The 22996-nt window shown below is 44.2% G+C and overlaps 1 protein-coding gene across 7 annotated transcripts in view; it reads right to left on the bottom strand.

The window, feature by feature from the left end:
• Positions 1 to 22500, bottom strand: part of CDIN1 (CDAN1 interacting nuclease 1) — a 214571-nt gene extending 192071 nt beyond the window's left edge. For 5 of the 7 annotated variants that reach the window (XR_011848816.1, XM_072115434.1, XM_072115437.1 and 2 more), the window contains exons 1-2: positions 22354 to 22500; positions 16818 to 16925 (exon numbers count right to left, since the gene is read on the bottom strand). Coding sequence is in view for 6 of the 7 variants with exons in the window: in XM_072115434.1 (XP_071971535.1) it covers positions 16818 to 16918 (101 nt within the window). In the remaining variant the exon portion in view is untranslated. The remainder of the gene's footprint in view (positions 1 to 16817; positions 16926 to 22353) is intronic. The other 2 variants (XM_072115436.1, XM_072115433.1) reach the window with 1 other exon arrangement.
• Between the last annotated feature and the right edge of the window lie 496 nt (positions 22501 to 22996).

The raw sequence follows: 22996 nt of genomic DNA, 5'->3' as shown, positions 1-22996 counted from the left end.
TAATGACATAAATCAAGAAGGTAGAATCACAGTTAATGAAAGTATTGATGACATGTGGTTTGGTACTGGTCTCAAAAGACATCGTTTGTACAGCATAGCAGCAGACGTTGCATCGTGAAGATCCACATCTGAAGAATCCCTTCATGCCCAACCAAGTATTTGAAAGTAATTTATCTGCATCATTCGTAAAAAGACTTGGGGAGAGCTTGGACCCCAAGGTGCTCCCTCTTTTAGAAACAAAATTGCAACCACCATTTAAGATGGAATTTAATTTGTCATCTTGGTATAATATAGGGAGGTTCTTTTTTACGATACCAATAATGTGAGGGTAATCAGAATTGTATTGTGTTGAGAAGGTAATTTTTGAATGAGTTTGTATAGTGGTACTTTTTTGCTTTTTGGGCTTGAGAAGGGATTCCCTATCCTTATTTTTTGCTATTTCAAAAGCTCTTTTGATGGACCATTTAGGGTAATCCCTTTCCGCCAATCTTAGGCTAAGGGTTTCGGCTTGCAATAGGAAATCGTCCATATCCGAACATGCCCTCCTCAGTCTGATAAACTCCCCTACAGGTATGGCTTTTAGAGTGTGGGCAGGGTGGCTGCTGTTGGCATTCAGGACGGCGTTACCCGCCGTTTCCTTCCTAAATAGGGTGGTTTTGACCTTGTACTCAAGGGGACATCCCATTAAGGTAAGATCCAGAAACGAAATAATGGTGTTATTGGTATTGAATGTAAAAAGAAGGTTCATATTGTTATTATTCAAATGGGCAACAAAGCGTGGTACGGACGATACATCAGACGACCACACAATCAGTATATCGTCGATGTACCGCCCGTACCACGCGATACTCTCAAAAAAAGGATTCTGTGTGGAATATATATACTCCTCTTCCCACCAGGACATGAATAGGTTTGCCAATGAGGGCGAAAAGCGGGCCCCCATTGGCGCTCCTCTTATCTGCAGAAAAAATGTGTCGTCAAATAGGAAGAAATTATGAGTGAGTAGGAACTTGGTCACATCAATAAGAAATTCACACAATTCAACAGAATACTGGCTGGATCTATATAAGTGGTGTGCCAATGCTGTGATGGCAAGGTCATGCGGGATTGAGCTGTATAGGGCACTGACATCACAAGTTACCCAGGTGTACTCGGCCTTCCATATGAATTTATCGAAGATGTTAAGAACTTGTTTACTGTCCCTCAAATAGCCTGGTGACCCCAATACCAAAGGTTGGAGTAGCATATCCACCCATTCGCACAGGTGTTCGTTTAGGGACCCTATGCCAGATATTATAGGTCTTAGGGGTGGGGGGAAAATATTTTTGTGGACCTTAGGTAGCCCATGGAAAATCGGTGTAATTGGATGTGTTGGGCATAAGTAGTCCTTTTTACCTTCTGGTATGATACCCAGAGCTATACCCTCCTCAACAATTTCCACTAGTTGCTTCTGGAAGATAGTGGTGGGGTCACTGTCCAGTCTTCTATATGTGGAGGAATCCTGCAGAATGGTCATAGCTAAGTTTCTGTACAGGGATCTGTCCAGAGCTACGACCTTGCCCCCTTTATCTGCCATCCTGAAGATGACCTGTTTGTAGGACTCTAATTCGAGTAATGCCTGCTTCAGAGAGGGGTCAAGGTTGTTTCTCCGGGACAGAGACTCATCCCTGTAGAGATTCATAAGATCTCGTTCCACTGTCTGTTGAAACTGTTCCATAACAGGAACTCTAGCATTGACGGGATAGAAAAATTTGTTTGCTGTTTTAATGGGCGTGGTATGAATAAACCTCTCCGATTCAGGTATGTCAGTTAAACTCTTGAGGTCTAGAAGGGTGCACTCGTTTCGCTTCTTTGGCATAGAAAAAGTCAGGAAAGGCAAGAGGGGTGGCGATAGACGCAGGACCCTGTTAAAACGGGAAGCCCTGTGGATCTTTAAATTGGGAACCAGAGTACCATCAGGTTTAAATTTTAGAACTGACCTGTCTCTGTTTTTCTAATATCATTGATTGCTCTGTGGCACAGGATTTTAACTAACCACCTATGACCTGCCACCTGCCCCTTGCCTCTCTCTCTTTTTTTGCCTTTTTTGCATTTCTTTGCATGTACGATACTTCATTTCTATCAGAATCATTCATGTTTTTCTGGATACATGTTCCGTCGCTCTATGAACATATTAACATCACAATATTTGTAAAACATTTGTATAATCGGAAGCTATAATATGTATGTATGTAACAATGAATTGGTATAACTAGAAGCCCTAATTAGGCTTACCTGAGGGATGCGTGTCCCGTTGCCATGGTGCACCGGATTTCCGTTTGTCACGTGACGTCACCTCGACGCGCGGGTACACGCCTCCCTAGGTTTGGGATTGGTAGTTACTTATTTTAAAAGCTGTATCTGCACATAGGAGTGTATGCCATGACTAAGGGCACCGAAGTGCCTGAAACGCGTAGGTAATACTCCTACCACTTCCCATGTTTTTAAATAGTTACCAATAAAGAAGATTTTATTTTCCAAGGGATGTGCCGCGATTACCTTTTCTACTTCTGGATTTATCAAACTTCGGCCAGACCTAGCCGACACCGCGAGTAGCACTCCCACCCTCATTGGGATTCTGTAACAGCACAAGACGCCGTGGATTGACGTTGAAAAGGGGTGAGCTGCATTCCTGAGGGAGAGGACATGTTCCCTTCCCTCACTTTCTTTGCATATACTATCATGTTATAGAGCAGGAGAAGCTGAGCAGATTATACACAGTATCCTATCTGCAGGCAGCATGTTATAGAGCAGGAGGAGCTGACCAGATTGTACATAGTGTCCTATCTGCAGACTGCATGTTATAGAGCAGGAGGAGCTGAGTGGATTATACATTGAGCCTTACATTTTACATAAATTTGTGTGAAAATATTTACTACACTTTAAATACAGTATTTCATGTATTTAAAGGAATATGGCATTAGTAGGTAATAGTCAGGGTTTCAATATGCAGTGGAAGGAGAGAGCTTTGTAACTATATTAAACAGGAGCTGAACTGCAGTTCCCTGAACGGATTGAATTCAATGAACGGAACCTTCTGTTTCCAGTTCTGTCCACTGTGAAGGTTCTATCGCCCGGAGAAACATCATTCTGTGTCGGGTTTGGGCGTCCTCAGCCAATCATAGTGATGACCTGGTCCTAAACTATAAAATAAATGAGGGGCCGAAAACTTTCACCAATAACTTTCCAATGATTTATTTGTTGTTTTGTGATTATTTCTGACTTTGCTGCAGTATAAAGCAGGGGAAAAAAACAGGCCAGTATGTTAAGCCCCTATATCTATGGCTTATGAGAAAATATTAGCTTACAGCATTATATTTCGGAAAATGTTCTGCGGTAGTTACCGGGAGTATCGAAATTGTGGTAAAGACACTAATTATTTTTGGCGTAGCAGGTGTGACGTCCAGGACGATAAAAATGATTTAAGTGTAAAAGTGACAGTCAGAACAGTACATGAGCCGGACATGAAATCTCACAACTCGTGTGAGACGTTATTCTGCCCGGATCAATGGCGTACTCCCTCAGCAGATGTTACTGGCAGCTCTACTTACAAGCGCGCTCTTTATGTACTTAAGTGTAACTGCGAGTGCTTAAAGAGAAAACCAAATCAATTAAGTCATTTAATATTTATCAGTGGTCGCAAAAATGTGCCAAGAACGTGAGGACTGAACAGAAGCCTCCCCTTCCCATCCGTCCAACGTGACAGCGTCCAGGGGCACAGACCACCCATCGATAAGGAGAAAGCAGACTCCGAACAAGGAAAGGAAGACCCCCCCAAAGTCGTAGTCCTAAACCATGTACTAATACAAATCCCAGTCTACTACAACTATGGAGGTTGATTATAGGTAACCAGAGGTTTCCGGTAACGCTATCACTGTAACACTGCGGCGTTTGTACAAGCAATTACTAAAGTAAGCAGCTCCTGGTGCCGAAAATTGAGGTGACAGGTCCTCTTTAAAGGGGTTGTCCGAGTTTAAAAAAAAAAATATATATATGTGGCCGGGAGCGGGCTGACTAAAATAATAAAGCTGTACTTACCTCCCGGTGCCCTCCGGTATCCAGCGCTGCTGTCACTCCGGTCCGGGAGCCATGTAAACAAACCTGGCCGCCGGAGCAGCGCTGGATTCAGCTTCCGGCCGGCCGTGGCCGGGCACGCCTATCCGTCCCTATACACAGTATTGTGTATGGGGGCCGGAAGGTTGTCGTGTCCGGCCGGAAGCTGAATACGGGAGGGCATCGGAAGGTAAGTACAGCTTTATTGTTTTAGTCAGCCCGCTCCCGGCCACATATATTTGTTTATCAAAACTCAGACAACCCCTTTAATAAATGTTTTTTTGCTCTACTTGTGTCTGGAATTTTTCTTTCAAAAAGTCACATAAAAAGTTGCAGAACATAGACCAGCAGGGGACTGTATGTGACTGTTTCAAAAAGGTGCAAGTCCTGAATTTGGCTTTGCACAGCGCTGCACTAGTTCTATGTTTACACCAGTATAGGGAGGTGGCGGGAATACGGTAGTCCTGTGCGACTTTTTAGCAATAATAAGTCTCAAAAACCCTCTGTTTTGCCTTTTTTAATGGCAAAAAGGCTAAGAAAAACCAATGATAAATATCCCCCATAGGCTGTGCTGTATATTGCAAAAAACACCCACTAACACAAAGCACGAGTGTTAACCCTTTGATTGCCACCAGCAGCATTTAATGGGCGCCGCCATCTTTGTTGTGAACGTCGCTCCCAATGACGTCATCGGGGAGAGCTGATCTGTTTCCATGACAGCCTTGGGTCATACAAAGACCCAAGGCTTTGCACATTGTAATAGATGAGGTGGAAAATCTCCATACATTGCCATACTGTAGTATGGCAGTATAAGGTAGGATCAATCAGACATCCTAGGGTTAAAGTACCCTAGGGGGTCTGGGGGGGGGGGGAAACCTTAAAGTTTAAATCACCTCACTTTCCCCAAAACTGAACAAAATAAACAAATGAAATCATAAACATGTTAGGTATCGCCGCATCCCAAAATGTCCGGTCTATAAAAATATAATAACCTTTTTTTTGCAATAAATAGTCCCTTCCTGGATCTACAGAATAAGCAGATTCATTGCAATAAGCCTGATCCTTCCAATCCTTATCTTAAACCAACCCTTTCCATACACATATCTGCACTTGGAGGCGAGTTGGGAGGCCTCAATGGTCAGCTTAAAAATCTACAATGTTGATCAAACGTGCACATGGAGGCCCTTGGACATAAAATCAGACAACTACCCAAACATGGCGAATAAAAATAGTGTAATAAAAAAAAATTCTAAGCACCTTTGCCACTTACCTAGACTAACAATTAGATAAGTCACTACAGACGGCCCCCGTGTTACGTACCAAAAGGGTTCTTTCGGTTGGTACTCAAGTTGAATTTGTATGTAAGTTGGAACTGGTATAGCTTATGATTATAGCTCCAGACAAATTTTTTATTTTTTTTTTGCCCCTGTAAGAATTGGATTTTAAAAATTCCTTGCTGTCATGGGAATAAGGATTATCCATAAAGTTTTATTAGAGACACCATACAGCCTTGGACTAAAGTAAAGCATCCAAAGAGCTTTACCAGAGGTCACTGCGGACAGAGAAGTCCTTCTGTAAGTCGGTTGTCCTTACTTTGGGGACTGTCTATCGAGGAATAATCTGAGGAAGGAAAGAGACGGGTTAAAAGCTTCCAGCTATTAGAGTACATTATTTTTCTTTCTGTAGGAAGAAATATTAGAGATGCGGTCTATATGGTGTGGAGGCAATGACTGTGACAGGCCACTTACAGACGTGCCGCCATCAGATGCTTCTCTCTGTAGGAGGCGAGTATTTACTAAGTGAGTGCTCCTCACACACATAACAGGCTGGCTAGCAAATGATGGATGCCTGGTGTCAACTCCTCCTAATTTGGAGTCAATGAGAAGTGTGGAACAGAACAATCCCCAAGTCGCCACCACCGATGCTACGCTATGGATTGCCATTGTGACCAAATGGAGGTGAAGACTAATAGCAAAGCCGCAGCCCCGGACCTGTACCCTAAGGAGTATACAATCTAATTCAGTGTAACGTGACAAAGTGACTTGTCCAAAGTGAAATCAACTTGGTCTGGAATTTTGTTCCCTTAGGATAGCGCCATTCACGGAGTAATTGACACGGGCCATTCCGGGTTCATGTACGATACAGAGATGTACATTGATAGATTTCATTATAGTTGTTACATGGAAGGTAATATAATGCTGTGCAATAACCATGGAAAAGTTACCATCGGAAGCCGGCGATGAGAAGACCACAAACAAAGGATTCATCAAAAGCTCATCTCTAGCCCTAAATATCACTAAATTCTTATAGACAAACAAAAAGTATAAAAGGAGAGACCTCATGGGGAACTTTACATCAAGTCTCCTCTTCCTACAACTAGTGCACATCCAAACAGCAAGACCAAGACTAATGGCAATCATCCTTCACAGTGTAACAGCCTATGCAGCTACAGCACACAGGGGCTATGGTAACGCCTCTTAGAGTCCTTCTGGCTCATTAGCAATGATAACAGTTGATTTAGAAACACATAGAAGATTACCACAGTCACGTGTCTGGATCTATAAGTAATTGTCAGTGGTTAATCATAATGAATAGTAATTGATAGTAGATCTCCGTTAATTGAAGCAAGAAACATATATCGAGCAACACAAGGGCAAATAGCAGTTTCAGGGTCTCAGCGCTTTTACAGTAAAGATTCCCCGTCTATGGTGATGGTAGAACCGCCTCTCCTCAAGGTGTAGAGGATGCCCCCTGTCTATGGTGATGGTAGAACCCCCTCTCCTCTAGGTGTAGAGGATGTCCCCCGGTCTATGGTGCTGGTAGAATCACCTCTCCTCTAGGTGTAGAGGATGCCCCCTGTCTATGGTGATGGTAGAACCGCCTCTCCTCTAGGTGTAGAGGATGCCCCCTGTCTATGGTGATGGTAGAACCTCCTCTCCTCTAGGTGTAGAGGATGTCCCCTGTCTATGGTGATGGTAGAACCTCCTCTCCTCTAGGTGTAGAGGATGCCCCCTGTCTATGGTGATGGTAGAACCTCCTCTCCTCTAGGTGTAGAGGATGCCTCCTGTCTATGATGATGGTAGAACCGCCTCTCCTCTAGGTGTAGAGGATGTCCCCTGTCTATGGTGATGGTAGAACCTCCTCTCCTCTAGGTGTAGAGGATGTCCCCTGTCTATGGTGATGGTATAAACTCCTCTCCTCTAGGTGTAGAGGATGCCCCCTGCCTATGGTGATGGTAGAACCACCTCTCCTCTAGGTGTAGAGGATGCCCCCTGTCTATGGTGATGGTAGAACCGCCTCTCCTCTAGGTGTAGAGGATGTCCCCTGTCTATGGTGATGGTAGAACCTCCTCTCCTCTAGGTGTAGAGGATGTCCCCTGTCTATGATGATGGTAGAACCGCCTCTCCTCTAGGTGTAGAGGATGTACCCTGTCTATGGTGATGGTAGAACATCCTCTCTTCTAGGTGAGGAGGATGCCCCATGTCTATGGTGATGGTGGAACCGCCTCTCCTCTAGGTGTAGAGGATGTCCCCTGTCTATGGTGATGGTAGAACCGCCACTCCTCTAGGTGTGGAGGATGCCCCCTGTCTATGGTGATGGTATAAACTCCTCTCCTCTAGGTGTAGAGGATGCCCCCTGCCTATGGTGATGGTAGAACCACCTCTCCTCTAGGTGTAGAGGATGTCCCCTGTCTATGATGATGGTAGAACCGCCTCTCCTCTAGGTGTAGAGGATGTACCCTGTCTATGGTGATGGTAGAACATCCTCTCTTCTAGGTGAGGAGGATGCCCCATGTCTATGGTGATGGTGGAACCGCCTCTCCTCTAGGTGTAGAGGATGTCCCCTGTCTATGGTGATGGTAGAACCTCCTCTCCTCTAGGTGTAGAGGATGTCCCCTGTCTATGGTGATGGTATAAACTCCTCTCCTCTCGGTGTAGAGGATGCCCCCTGCCTATGGTGATGGTAGAACCACCTCTCCTCTAGGTGTAGAGGATGCCCCCTGTCTATGGTGATGGTAGAACCGCCTCTCCTCTAGGTGTAGAGGATGTCCCCTGTCTATGGTGATGGTAGAACCTCCTCTCCTCTAGGTGTAGAGGATGTCCCCTGTCTATGATGATGGTAGAACCGCCTCTCCTCTAGGTGTAGAGGATGTACCCTGTCTATGGTGATGGTAGAACATCCTCTCTTCTAGGTGAGGAGGATGCCCCATGTCTATGGTGATGGTGGAACCGCCTCTCCTCTAGGTGTAGAGGATGTCCCCTGTCTATGGTGATGGTAGAACCGCCACTCCTCTAGGTGTGGAGGATGCCCCCTGTCTATGGTGATGGTATAAACTCCTCTCCTCTAGGTGTAGAGGATGCCCCCTGCCTATGGTGATGGTAGAACCACCTCTCCTCTAGGTGTAGAGGATGCCCCCTGTCTATGGTGATGGTAGAACCGCCTCTCCTCTAGGTGTAGAGGATGTCCCCTGTCTATGGTGATGGTAGAACCTCCTCTCCTCTAGGTGTAGAGGATGTCCCCTGTCTATGATGATGGTAGAACCGCCTCTCCTCTAGGTGTAGAGGATGTACCCTGTCTATGGTGATGGTAGAACATCCTCTCTTCTAGGTGAGGATGCCCCATGTCTATGGTGATGGTGGAACCGCCTCTCCTCTAGGTGTAGAGGATGTCCCCTGTCTATGGTGATGGTAGAACCGCCACTCCTCTAGGTGTAGAGGATGTCCCCTGTCTATGGTGATGGTAGAACCGCCACTCCTCTAGGTGTAGAGGATGCCCCCTGTCTATGGTGATGGTAGAACCTCCTCTCCTCTAGGTGTAGAGGATTTCCCCTGTCTATGGTGATGGTAGAACCGCCTCTCCTCTAGGTGTAGAGGATGCCCCCTGTCTATGGTGTTGGTAGAACCACCTCTCCTCTAGGTGTAGAGGACTCCCCCTGTCTATGGTGATGGTAGAACCTCCTCTCCTCTAGGTGTAGAGGATGCCCCCTGTCTATGGTGATGGTAGAACCTCTCCTCTAGGTGTAGAGGATGCCCCCTGTCTATGGTGATGGTGGAACCGCCTCTCCTCTAGGTGTAGAGGATGTCCCCTGTCTATGGTGATGGTAGAACCGCCACTCCTCTAGGTGTAGAGGATGTCCCCTGTCTATAGTGATGGTAGAACCTCATCTCCTCTAGGTGTAGAGGATGCCCCCTGTCTATGGTGATGGTAGAACCTCATCTCCTCTAGGTGTAGAGGATGCCCCCTGTCTATGTTGATGGTAGAACCTCCTCTCCTCTAGGTGTAGAGGATGTCCCCTGTCTATGGTGATGGTAGAATCTCCTCTCCTCTAGGTGTAGAGGATGCCCCCTGTCTATGGTGATGGTAGAATCACCTCTCCTCTAGGTGTAGAGGATACCCCCTGTCTATGGTGATGGTAGAACCGCCTCTCCTCTAGGTGTAGAGGATGCCCCCTGTCTATGGAGATGATAGAGCCACCTCTCTTCTAGGTGTAGAGGATGCCCCCTGTCTATGGTGATGGTAGTGTCATCTCTCCACTAGGTGTAGAGGATGTCCCCTGTCTATGGTGATGGTAGAACCGCCACTCCTCTAGGTGTAGAGGATGTCCCCTGTCTATGGTGATGGTAGAACCTCCTCTCCTCTAGGTGTAGAGGATGCCCCCTGTCTATGGTGATGGTAGAACCGACACTCCTCTAGGTGTAGAGGATGTCCCCTGTCTATGGTGATGGTAGAGCCGCCTCTCCTCTAGGTGTAGAGGATGTCCCCTGTCTATGGTGATGGTAGAACCGCCACTCCTCTAGGTGTAGAGGATGCCCCCTGTCTATGGTGATGGTAGAGCCACCTCTCTTCTAGGTGTAGAGGATGCCCCCTGTCTATGGTGATGGTAGTGTCATCTCTCCACTAGGTGTAGAGGATGCCCCCTGTCTATGGTGATGGTAGGATCACTAATAAACTTAACCCCTAAAATATCTTCCACACAACAGAAGTTAGACTCACAAGTCTGTAGTTTCCAAGATGTTTTTTTGTATATTGCCACCACATTTGCCATGCGCCAGTACTGTGGAACAGAACCAGTCCAGAAGGGCTCTAGGGGGGAATTACCAGAGACCCTCCATGCTGTAGCTTCGCAGGCTAGTATACTGTCTCATCCTCCCCTTCTGCTCCCTGAGCATATTCCCCACTTCTTCTGCCTCATGTCATCTCACTGCAGCACATAGTGGGAGGGGGGAAAGTTCTCCTGCACAGTGTTACAGCCTGTGAAGCTACAGTGCTGAGAGATTTTGGGGACTGCCCCAACAGTCGGGCCCTCACCGATCACCTTATCTGCTATCCTGTGAACAGAGGATAACTTCTAAATTTGTACATCCCCTTTAATAAAAATTGAAAATTGACGGCCAATTACTACTTATCTAACTCAAGTGAACAGACCCCAACACTGTGCTACCGCTTTCTATTTATTTTGAAGAGAAAGAAATACTCTCCATTATTATTAATATTTTCTGAAGATGGAGATGTGTGAAGTTCCAAAAAAACATGAGAATATTCTGTTATATTCCCGCAGCTGTCAGAGACTTCCACTGTACGGAAGCAGTGCTTAGCTGAACGGTCACCTGTTTGTATCCCACCGCAGTTACTTTTACTATTACAATATGTTTTAGTTAGTAAAAGAATTAGCACGCAGGAGGATGTGATCTTTCTCCTCCCTCCGTATCACGTCCCAATGTGAGTCTGGGAGACTGTTAGCGGAGTGAATGGCTCCCAATTTGATAATTACAACCAAGCAGCCTGTTCTGCCAGGAAAACCACACTGACTCCCTCATGTACCTTTTAGTTACTGGTATAGGCTTGGCCCGTTTGCCAGCTTAGCTAAATGGACCCTGAAGTGCAAGCTAATGCTACATGATATTAGCTTCCTCTTCAAATACTCTGGATGAGCAAACACAAGCGCGGCCTCTGCCAACATTTCCCTGGCAGCAGAACAGAGAAGAGTTTTTACTCTGCAACTCGGAGATTATCACTGAGCACATAACCCATCGCTTTCATAGCGTCTGGGCACCGCCGCCGAGTGGTTACTGCCGCAAAATCACTCACCACTGGGTGCAATTTACATAATAACACTTACTATCACAGCGTCGCTATTAACCCTTATGTTCGGGCAATGCCAGATATCGGACAGATCTATGAACAAGGGACACAGAGAGTAGTAGTACTTTACAGACTGTAAACCTAAATACAGAAACTTCCTTATCCATTTTATTAAAATTAAAACCTCACATACTTGGTATTGCTGCATTTATATGCCCCAATCAATGAACGTAATTTTTTATTCTGCTTATGTAAAATGAAAAAACCCTAATAAATTGTGTAAAAAAGTCATTGAAAAGGTATCTCTCTATGCTGATGATACACTTGTATACCTTGGGGATGTGGGCCCCTCTCTGGAATCCCTTCTGTCCCTGATAGAACGTTATGGGGGGTTCTCGGGTCTCCGGGTCAACTGGGATAAATCGGTCCTTTTTCCCTTATTAGATGCAGGGGTACACTCCCTCCCTGTCCCAGTTCAGGTAGTGTCCACTTTTAAATATCTGGGAGTCCAGGTGTCACGCAAGGTCCAGGCATATACGGAATTAAACATTACACCCCTGATAAATGCAACGGAATCGCGCTTAAAAGCCTGGTCCACTCTCCCCTTGTCCCTATACGGGCGCATTAACATATTCAAAATGATCTTCCTCCCAAATTTCTATACCTTTTCCATGCTTGTCCTATACTACTTCCTAAGAGCCTGTTCAAACGCATAGACGGCATTCTCAGATCCTTCTACTGGCAGGGGGGCGTCCCGCGTTTCAGTTTAGCGCTGCTTCAGGCTCCCAAGGCTAGGGGTGGACTGGCTGCCCCGGATCTGTATCTTTATTACCTGGCTTCCCAGCTAGTATATGCCCAGTGGTGGATAGATATAGACATGGGTAATGCAGCTACTGCACTGGCTGGTGCCCTGGTAGGTTCCTACGAGGCCCTTACAAACCTGCTGTACAGGTATAAGTCCCCATCTGATACCCCACTTCCCCTAAGTACGGTAGCGGTGTGCTGGCGTAGGGCACAATCCCTGGTAGAAACAGGCAGCCCTCCCCCTCTTTCGCCTAGGACTCCATTGTGGCTCAATCCGTGGCTCTCTCACTTCCTCTCCCTCCCAGGCTGGACAATGTGGGGGGTAGCGGGGGTGAAATTTGTAGGTCAGCTCTTATCCCCGGAAGCAGAATTACTCAGTTTTAACGAGATAAGGGAGAGACATACTGTACCCGATACGGCTAGCTTCCACTACACGCAACTGCGACACGTATTTAAAGCCCAATTCGGCTCCTTCAGCCTGACAGTGAAATTCTCCAAACTAGAGACTCTGATGAGTACCCCGGACCTCCCTAAGCCACTCACTCAGTGTTATGCTCTCCTACAAGAGCAAAAGTCCAGACCGTTTGATAGAGCCTGTGAACGCTGAAGACAGGATATCCCGGACCTGTCAGATGATGACTGGAGGGAGGTCGAACTGTCCTACTTCACATCTGTAGTGAGTGCGAGGGACTTCCTGATCCAATCTAAATTCCTCCATCGAGTATACTTCACCCCTGCTAGATTATTCCGCATGGGAGCAATGCCCAATGATCTTTGCTTTCGCTGTCAGGCTGAAGTCGGATCCTTCCTGCATTGTGTCTGGTCCTGCCCTAGGGTTCATGTCTTCTGGTCCGAAGTGCTGGAGTTCCTTAATCTACACTTTGATTTCCCACGCTTACTGTCTCCTTCTGTGTGTCTCCTCGGCATCATAAATGAAGTTGTCAATGGCCACTATGACAAAATTTTCTTTAGGTTTGTCTTATACTATGCCCGAAAAGTGGTGGTGATGACTTGGAAGGACCAGGAGCCCCCTCCATTAAAAAGATGGATACTACTCATTAACAGCGTCATTCCCCACTACCGGTCCCTGTATGCCAACAGGAAGTGTCCCCAGAAGTTTGATCGCATCTGGTCCAGATGGTGCGCGACTCCCCATACTGCCTTATAATCACGTGTGATATATACTCCTCTCCACGATGAAGGAGACTGAGCGTGATGGTATGTGTGTGTGTGACTGATTGTTTATGTGTCAAAAGTTATTTTTGTCGTAACAAGACGTCTGGCTACATTATCTGCTGTCATTCATTGCGCTATATCCCTTAGTCAATATTGGAACGCAATAAGATCCTGTTCGTACCACGGATGTTATTCAATTATTCTGTATTGTGGGGAAGAAAGTATGTAACAGACAATCTTGTTCTTTGGTTGTGTTTATTGTAATTGTTAAAAAATTTTCAAAAATTGCAAAAATAAATACTTTTTAAAAAAATTGTGTAAAAAAGCTTCTCCAAAAACTCCTCTAAAAAGTGATCAAAAAGCCACACATACACATAAATGGTACCAATGGAAATTAAAGGTAGTCTTACAAAAAGAAAGCCCTAAACAAGTCCAGTGGGTGGAAAATTAAAAAAATACAACTTTAAGAAAATGGCAAAAGATTTAAGAATTGTGTTCTCAATGTAATTACACAAGTAATTCTATAAATAAGTTATGATTAATAGCACTCCAAACAGAAACCACCAAAAACTACAACTTGTCTCACATAAAACAAGCCCTCAACCAGCAACACATCCAAAAAAACAAGCAAATTGCCACAAGAATTCAATTAAGTTTAACCCCTTCGTATCATAACAAGTTAATTTCTCTTCCTGCCTTCCAAGAGACATCAACACAATTACATAAAACATTACATTTAAAAATGCATTTCTTCCTGCAAAAAAGAAATTCCATTTTTAAATGTAAAGTTTTATATATTGTTTGTGGAGTTGAATTCCACCAATGATTTCTTTTCTTTTACAAAATCTCTGAAGCAATAAAACTTATATTTTATCTTTGTGTTGCATTTGTGATACCGATTACAGGTAGAAACTGTTATGGTTTCCTAAATCTTAAAAAATAACATTTTTGTTAAAAAAAATATTTTGTGATCATTTTTATTTCCCAGTTTTGGAAGGACGCATTGCTTTCTTTTTTAATTACAGAATGGAAAATAATGAATGGTAAACAATTTTTATACCAAAGAAAATATCAGATACCAAACTTGGCTTGTACCAAGTTAGGAGGTTATCCTGTATCGAACTGCTGGGACCCCCTCCAGTAATCCAGAGAACAAGGATCCCTTTCTCCCCAATAGGTGAAGAGGTAGGACAAGCACATTCAATAGTATGGGAGTGATGGAAATTGCTGAGCACAGCTTGGTTGTAGTCCCATTAAAGTTTGAAATTGCTGAGCACAGCTTGGTTGTAGTCACAATAAAGTTGGAAATTGCTGAGCACAGCTTTTTTTTTCTGTTTCTTAAATTAGATATATTTTATTGATTTTATGATAACGAACACTGAAACATACATTTAAATCAATCAGTTATGTTGTATATTGCATAAATGTATAATTATAAAAATGGCCTCACATAGGCGAGCACAGCTTTCACTTATCTCTGTCACTCATATAGACAGTGAATGGGATTGCCGAAGATACCCTAGCGCTGTGATTGCCCATTTACAACACTCACATATTATTGAATGGAGCAGCAAGACGCATGTGAGAATGGCAACCCTGTTCTCCAGATTGCCGGGTTATCTCTGGAATACTGGGGGCCCCAGCAGTCGGACTGTCACAGATCCCCCTGTAATCCACTTTCCTGTGGATAGTGGATATCTTCTTAACTTGGTACAACTCCTTTAACCCCATAGCGCAATAAGACGTACCCTTACGTCTTACTGCGCATGGGGGAGTATGAAGAGGGCTCACAGGCTGAGCCCTCTTCATACTCACCGGGCATTTGCTTCATAATGAAGCAAACGCCCGTCGCTAACACCCGCGATCGGTGCTTGCACCGATCGCGGGTGTTAACCCTTTGATTGCCGCCGGCAAAGCTGCCGGCGGCATTAAAGAGCCGGCGGCGCGTGGGCGCCGCCATCTTGGCTCCGATCGTCACTCCCCGTGACGTCACCGGGGAGCGGCGATCCGTTGCCATGACAGCCTGGGATCACACAAAGATCCCAGGCTGTCATGATCGAGGCTATCTATTATAATGTGCAATCTGCACATTATAATAGATGGTATGCAAAATCCCCATATACTGCCATACTGTAGTATGGCAGTATATGATAGGATCAATCAGACAACCTAGGGTTAAAGTACCCTAGGGAGTCTGTAAAATAGTAAAAAAAAAAAATAAAAAAAAGTAAAAAAAAAAAAATTATATTAAAAAAACATAAAAATTCAAATCACCCCCCTTTCCCTAGAACTGATATAAATATAAATAAACAGTAAAAATCATAAACACAATAGGTATCGCCGCGTCCGAAAATGCCCGATCTATCAAAATATAATAACTGTTTTTCACTGCGTAAAACCCCGTAGCGGAAAATAGCGCCCGAAGTCGCAAATGGCATTTTTTTGCCATTTTGAAAAATAGAAAAAATTCTATAAAAAGTGATCAAAATGTCGAACAGTCCTAAAAATAGAAGCATTGAAAACGTCATCAGAAGTCGCAAAAAATGACACCACCCACAGCTCCATATACCAAAGTATGAAAAAGTTATTAGCGCAAGAACACGGCAAAATGAAGAATTTTTTTTCTGTACAGGAGGTTTTAATTTTTGTAAATGTATGAAAACATTATAAAACCTATACAAATATGGTATCCCCGTGATCGTATTGACCCAATGAATGAAATAGACATGTCATTTGGGGTGCACAGTGAAAGCTGTAAAAACCAAGCCCACAAGAAATGGCGCAAATGTGTTTTTTCATCATTTTCACTGCATTTAGAATTTTTTTCCCGCTTCCCAGTACACGGCATGGAATATTTAATACCATCACTACGAAGTGCAATTTGTTACGCAGAAAATAAGCCATCACACAGCTCTGTACATGGAAAAATAAAAAAGTTATAGATTTTTGAAGGTGGGGAGTGAAAAATAAAAACGCAAAAACGAAAAAGGGCCTGGTCCTTAAGGGGTTAAGGAAAGGAAACATTAATACATTATTTATTTTATTTGACAAAGGACTTGTACGAACAGACTATTAATACTCCAGAGCTAAGATTCTGGTGTCGGACATATGATTCTGGACCAAAAGCCAAATGCATGTCACATAGTTTAGATCCAAGAGCTAAATTACAATTATTTAGTTGCAACCCAAAAGTCAAGTGCCGGTAAGGTTCTGACCCACTAGTCAATTAGGAATCATATGGTGACAAATGATGATTATATGATTTGGACTCAGTAACCAAGTTGTAGATAAATGTTTTTTATCCAGGAACCAAGTGTAAGCCATATAGTTCTGATCCCGTCATATGGCTGTGACCCATAAACCAAGTGTAAGCCATATAGTTCTGATCCCATCATATGGCTGTGACCCATAAATCAAGTGTAAACCATATAGTTCTGATCCTATCATATGGCTGTGACCCATAAACCAAGTGTAAGCCATATAGTTCTGATCCTATCTTATGGCTGTGACCCATAAGCCAAGTGTAAGCCATATAGTTCTGATCCTATCATATGACTGTGACCCATAAACCAAGTGTAAGCCATAAAGTTCTGATCATGTCATATGGCTGTGACCCAGGAACCCAGTGGCAGTCACACAGTAGTGTTAGTTCCATTAGTTACCTGGGGAATCTCTCCTTTAGTTGCTTCATACATTGTCTGGTGGGCTTCAGTGTACTGATGTACCGAGCTATCTCCTCGTACTGGACCTTACTCAGCTTCATCTCTCTGCTAAAGAAGAACAAGAATGTTAAAATTGTAGTGAAAAAATTAAATTAGTGATATATTTGTGAATCACATGGCGGCAACTCAGTGCATTTAGGCATGTAGACATGGTCAAGACAATCTCCTGCAGTTCAAACTGAGCATCAGTATGGGGAAGAAAGGCGATTTGAGTGCCTTTGAACGTGGCATGGTTGTTGGTGCCAGAAGGGCTGGTCTGAGTATTTCAGAAACTGCTGATCTACTGGGATTTTCACACACAACCATCTCTAGGGTTTACAGAGAATGGTCCAAAAAAGAAAAAACATCCAATGAGCGGCAGTTCTGTGGGCGGAAATGCCTTGTTGATGCCAGAGGTCAGAGGAGAATGGGCAGACTGGTTCGAGCTGATAGAAAGGCAACAGTGACTCAAATCGCCACCCGTTACATCCAAGGTAGGCAGAAGAGCATCTCTGAACGCACAGTACGTCGAGGCAGATGGGCTACAGCAGCAGAAGACCACACCGGGTGCCACTCCTTTCATCTAAGAACAGGAAACTGAGGCTACAATTTGCACAAACTCATCGAAATTGGACAGTAGAAGATTGGAAAAACGTTGCCTGGTCTGATGAGTCTCGATTTCTGCCGCGACATTCGGATGGTAGGGTCAGAATTTGGCGTCAACAACATGAAAGCATGGATCCATCCTGCCTTGTATCAGCGGTTCAGGCTGGTGGTGGTGGTGTCATGGTGTGGGGAATATTTTCTTGGCACTCTTTGGGCCCCTTGGTACCAATTGAGCATCGTTGCAACGCCACAGCCTACCTGAGTATTGTTGCTGACCATGTCCATCCCTTTATGACCACAATGTACCCTGTAACATCTGATGGCTACTTTCAGCAGGATAATGCGCCATGTCATAAAGCTGGAATCATCTCAGACTGGTTTCTTGAACATGACAATGAGGTCACTGGACTCAAATGGCCTCCACAGTCACCAGATCTCAATCCAATAGAGCATCTTTGGGATGTGGTGGAACGGGAGATTCGCATCATGGATGTGCAGCCGACAAATCTGCGGCAACTGTGTGATGCCATCATGTCAATATGGACCAAAATCTCTGAGGAGCTTCCAGCACCTTGTTGAATCTATGCTACGAAGAATTGAGGCAGTTCTGAAGGCAAAAGGGGGTGCAACCCGTTACTAGCATGGTGTACCTAATAAAGTGGCCGGTGAGTGTATACTGAGGTGGCCAGTAAATTAGTATAGATGCCACGGAGGGTGCCAAAATAGTGAAAAATAATAGTAAAAAAATTAAAAAATGGGGGGGGGGTTTAAATTTTTATTGTGTAAGAAATGTTAAAAAAAAAAAGTAAAAATCTCACATATTTGATATTGCTGCGTTCATAACTCCCCAATCTAGAAGCACAATCTATTATTTAACGGTATGAAAAAAAATCCTGAAAAACTGTGTCACCAAAAAACTAAAATCTTTTTTAAAAGTGTTCAAAAAGCCATACATACCCCTAAATGGTATCAATGAAAATTACAGCTCATCATGCAAAAAGAAAGCCCTCAACTAGGGGTGATGCCACACATGGCGTTTTGAACCCGTTTTTGGTCCGTTTTTAAGCAGTCCGTTAAAAAACGCATCCGTTTTTGACCATTTTTAATTAAGATAATTGGTAAAACCTGTCGAAAACGGATTTATTTTTAAAAAAACGGATGCGTTTTTTAACGCATGCGTTTAACAGACTGTTTAAAAAAACGGACCAAAAAGCGGGTTAAAAACGCCATGTGTGGCATCACCCTAATTAAGGCAATACAGGGACTGAAGATTTAAGAATCGTGTTTTCATTGTACAACACAGGATATTCAAACATTATGAATTAATGGAAACTACCAAAAAGAACAACTTTTCTTGCAAAAAAAAAGGTGACGTACATGTAAAGTATCAAAGATATGGCTTGATGTAAAGAAAAAAAAACTGGGAAAAACTGTCCAACTCTAAGGTTAAAGAGAACCCGTCAGGCAAATTAACCCCCTAAACTAAATATATTTTCATAAACTGCCATTAGAGAGCATTGCCTCTATCCCTTCATTGTCCCTCTACATGCTTGTAAACCTAAGCAATGAGGTCCTAAAGCTGTATGCAAATGACCTGTGAGGTGTCCAATGAGTCATTAGCATATTCAGCTGTCCAGCTTATTCATGAGTGGGAGCCACAGTGCGTGCCTGTATAACAGTGTAATGGCTCCTCCATGTGCTTCCTGGTTCTGGCGCCCCCTGCAGCCTGTGTGTGTATGAGATACTCCTATACACATGACTGACAGCCTGTATAATGATGTGATGTATAATGGTGTAATGGCTCCTCCGATGTGCTTCCTGGTGCTGACGCCCCCTTCAGCCTGTGTGTGTATGAGATACTCCTATACACATGACTGACAGCCTGTATAATGGTGTAAGGTGTAATGGTGTAATGTCTCCTCCATGTGCTTCCTGGTGCTGGCACCCCCTGCAGCCTGTGTGTGTATGAGATACTCCTATACACATGACTGACAGCCTGTATAATGGTGTGAGGTATAATGGAGTAATGGCTCCTCCATGTGCTTCCTGGTGCTGGCGCCCCCTGCAGCCTGTGTGTATGAGATTCTCCTATACACATGACTGACAGCCTGTATAATGGTGTAATGGCTCCTCCATGTGCTTCCTGGTGCTGGTGTCCCCTGCAGCCTGTGTGTGTATGAGATACTCCTATACACATGACTGACAGCCTGTATAATGGTGTAATGGCTCCTCCATGTGCTTCCTGGTGCTGGCGCCCCCTGCAGCCTGTGTGTGTATAGGAGAGGTACAACAGCTCCAGGCAGCCATGTTATAGCAGAACAGGTCAGGTACTTGTGTAGCTGATGTCTGTGTCTCACACATGTGTATTGGGAGGATGCAGCATGTCAGCAGATAAAGCACAGACACTAGCAATGCTTTACTATACATTACACACAGACATGAGCAGGGGGAGGAGAGGGGAGGGGTAACAGGGGTGACATCACTGCCTCTGACCATGTGATCAGCCTCATTGACATAATAAAGAATAGATGATTTTACAATGATTAATGTATGAAATAACTAGATAAAGGCTGGGATGGGATCCTTGTGAGCTGCTGCTCCAACAGCTAGTGGTGACAGAAATAGTGACAGAGACCTGATGACAGGTGTCCTTTAAAGAGTACAGGTTAATACAAGAAATGGCTGATTCTGGTGTTTTAGATATTCTAGTATCTGATGATCTGTGTTATATCACTGTCATCCTTCTGGCGGGATTATTGTAGTAAAAGTGATTTTTGTTGTGTAGTTTTGGGATGGTGGTGCTAGTCGCTCGCAGTTGTACCACTATCGCCCCTCACTGACGGTCCCCTTGTACAGCAGGCGAGGAGGCGGTAAGATGACGCAGGCAGCAGTCTAAGGACAAGCAGTAATGGATGTACAGAAGCCATTAGAGAAGATAGGATTTCAGTGAATATGAATAAAATAGAAATGTCAGAATCAGACACCAGCTGTAATTTGTAAGTACATTAGTAACATTAGCCGGATTTTATCCATTCCTTGCAGTGCAAATTCTAAGAAATCAGATGTTCGCCGGTTAAAGGGGAAGTCACTGCCGGGCATCTACAAGGCAAACACAAATCTCAATGACTCCCCTTAGGGAAGAAAGGTGCGAGTCACTGAGCATTGCAGAAATTTGGCTAAAGATTTTCAAGCGTTTAAATCCATACATTCAGTCTGAAAATTTTGACAGTATAAATGAAACAAACTCTTATTTAAAGGGGTTGTTCCATGGCTTTAAATTGGATATGGAAAAACAAGGTGATTGGTGAGAGTATGACTGGTGGGGCCACCACCAATCACGAGTACACGGTCCCCTACTTAAGGACAACCGGCTTACAGATGACCCCTAGTTACAGACGGACCCCTCTGCCCACTGTGACCTCTGGTGACCTCTCTAGATGTTGCTATAGTCCCAGTCTGTAATAGTCAGCTGTAAAGTGTCTATAATGAAGCTTTATTGATAATCCTTGGTCCAATTACAGCAAAAAACTTTGAAACTACAATTGTCACTGTATCTACAATTATAAAATATAAAGTTCTGACTTACATACAAATTCAACTTAAGAACAAACCTATGGACCCTATCTTGTACGTAACCCGGGGACTGCCTGTATGTGTCCTGCCACTTTTCCCATTAGGGAGTTTGGGACACACATTGTACAGATCATTGGGGGGGTCCCATCAGTCAGACCCCCACTAATTACTTTGTCATACCCATTAGGGCTCATTCAGAAGTGTGTGTCCGCCACGCATCCGCAAGAAATGCGTCCACGTGACGTCAGTGTTCAGTCCATACTATAATCCACATCCCCTTTTTTTACATCTGCAGAAAGTAAAACACCCGGATGGGTTTCTAATCTACTTTCAGCCCAGTTGTCAAAAGAACAGACCGCATATTTATGTCACCCGTGTGCCATTTATTGGGGGGGGGGGGTTAGTTTGTTTACAGCCTGGACAATGCTTAAAACTGACCAACACTAAATAAACATGTAACTGAAAACCATTATACCACACTACAACTATCCCTATATTGTTCCTCTCCATGCCTAAAAAGTTCCATAGACTGTTTATACAATGAAATCTATGAAGAGAATTCCTGAGGGAGGGGTGAGTAGATTTCTCTTCATGGCATTCACATACAGCCAGTGTCTCTCTCCACCCCCTCCCTCAGGAATTCTCTTCATTGAGTCACACAGCCAGCGTGTGAATGATGAAGCAGAGCTGATAAAGCATGCCCCTGGTCACTCAGGAAGCTGGAGGCGTGGCTAAGCTAGAAGAACATAAATATGTATAGATAGCGAGACAATTTTACATACACAGTGTAGAATCTACAGGGGAGGAAAAACATAGGGATAGTTGTACTGCTGTATAATAGCAGTAGTCACAGATTTAGTTTAGTTAGGATTAGTTAGTGTGGGGTAGTTTATCTGACAGATTCGCTTGATGTAGATATATACGGCTCAGCCTCAGGGCAAACCAATAATAGTGTCATGGGGGGGCAGGGGTTTTTGATAGTAGCATAAACAGATCTCGTTGCAAAAGATATAAAATCATTATTTTTATCATTTATAAGTATGTATATCATCCAGAAGGTGCACTAGGGGCGGAGCCTGCAGCCACAAGTGCACCAGGGGGGTGGAGCCCGCAGCCATAAGTGCACCAGGGGGGTGGAGCTCGCAGCCACAAGCGCTCTGTTTAAAATTTCCCTTTAGCCATGACTGACGTCTCCAGCCTCTGCTTATGGCAGGCCACAGATATAAGTGCAGGTGGTCACCCAGCCTTCCCGCACGGTACGTGCAGCCACCACCCGGTCGTGTGCACACAGCATTGCGGTACCGCGTGCGGTATATACCTGTGTCCTCGCCCTCATACACACACGTGAGTGGCGGGTCTCCTGACGCTGTACACAAACACCGGCAACAGCCCGCCTCAGGACCCGAGGTGACGTGAGCGTCATGTGATCAGTCACATGGGCGGGAGGAGGCGGTGTCAGGGTGGGTTGTGTTTAGGAGAGTGACTGTAAGCTGGTGCTTTAGGCTGCGCCCTACAGAGAGGACACTGTGCACAGGAGGCTGAATACACTGTACAGCGCCGTGTAATACAAGGAGGTGGTCTTATACAGGGATATACAGCGCTGCACGTGACAGGAGGGGTCTTCATACAGTACACAGGACTGTATATTATAAGGAGGTCTTCATACATTATACAGGACTGTATATTATAAGGAGGTCTTCATACATTACACAGGACTGTATATTATGAGGAGGTCTTCATACATTACATAGGACTGTATATTATAAGGAGGTCTTCATACATTATACAGGACTGTATATTATAAGGAGGTCTTCATACATTATATAGGGTTATTATTAGGAGGTCTTCATACATTATACAGGACTGTATATTATAAGGAGGTCTTCATACATTACACAGGACTGTATATTATGAGGAGGTCTTCATACATTACATAGGACTGTATATTATAAGGAGGTCTT

This window comes from Engystomops pustulosus, chromosome 7 (genome assembly GCF_040894005.1).
Source record: "Engystomops pustulosus chromosome 7, aEngPut4.maternal, whole genome shotgun sequence".
Taxonomy (NCBI): Eukaryota; Metazoa; Chordata; class Amphibia; order Anura; family Leptodactylidae; genus Engystomops; species Engystomops pustulosus.
This window is presented reverse-complemented; position numbering and strand designations above follow the sequence as displayed.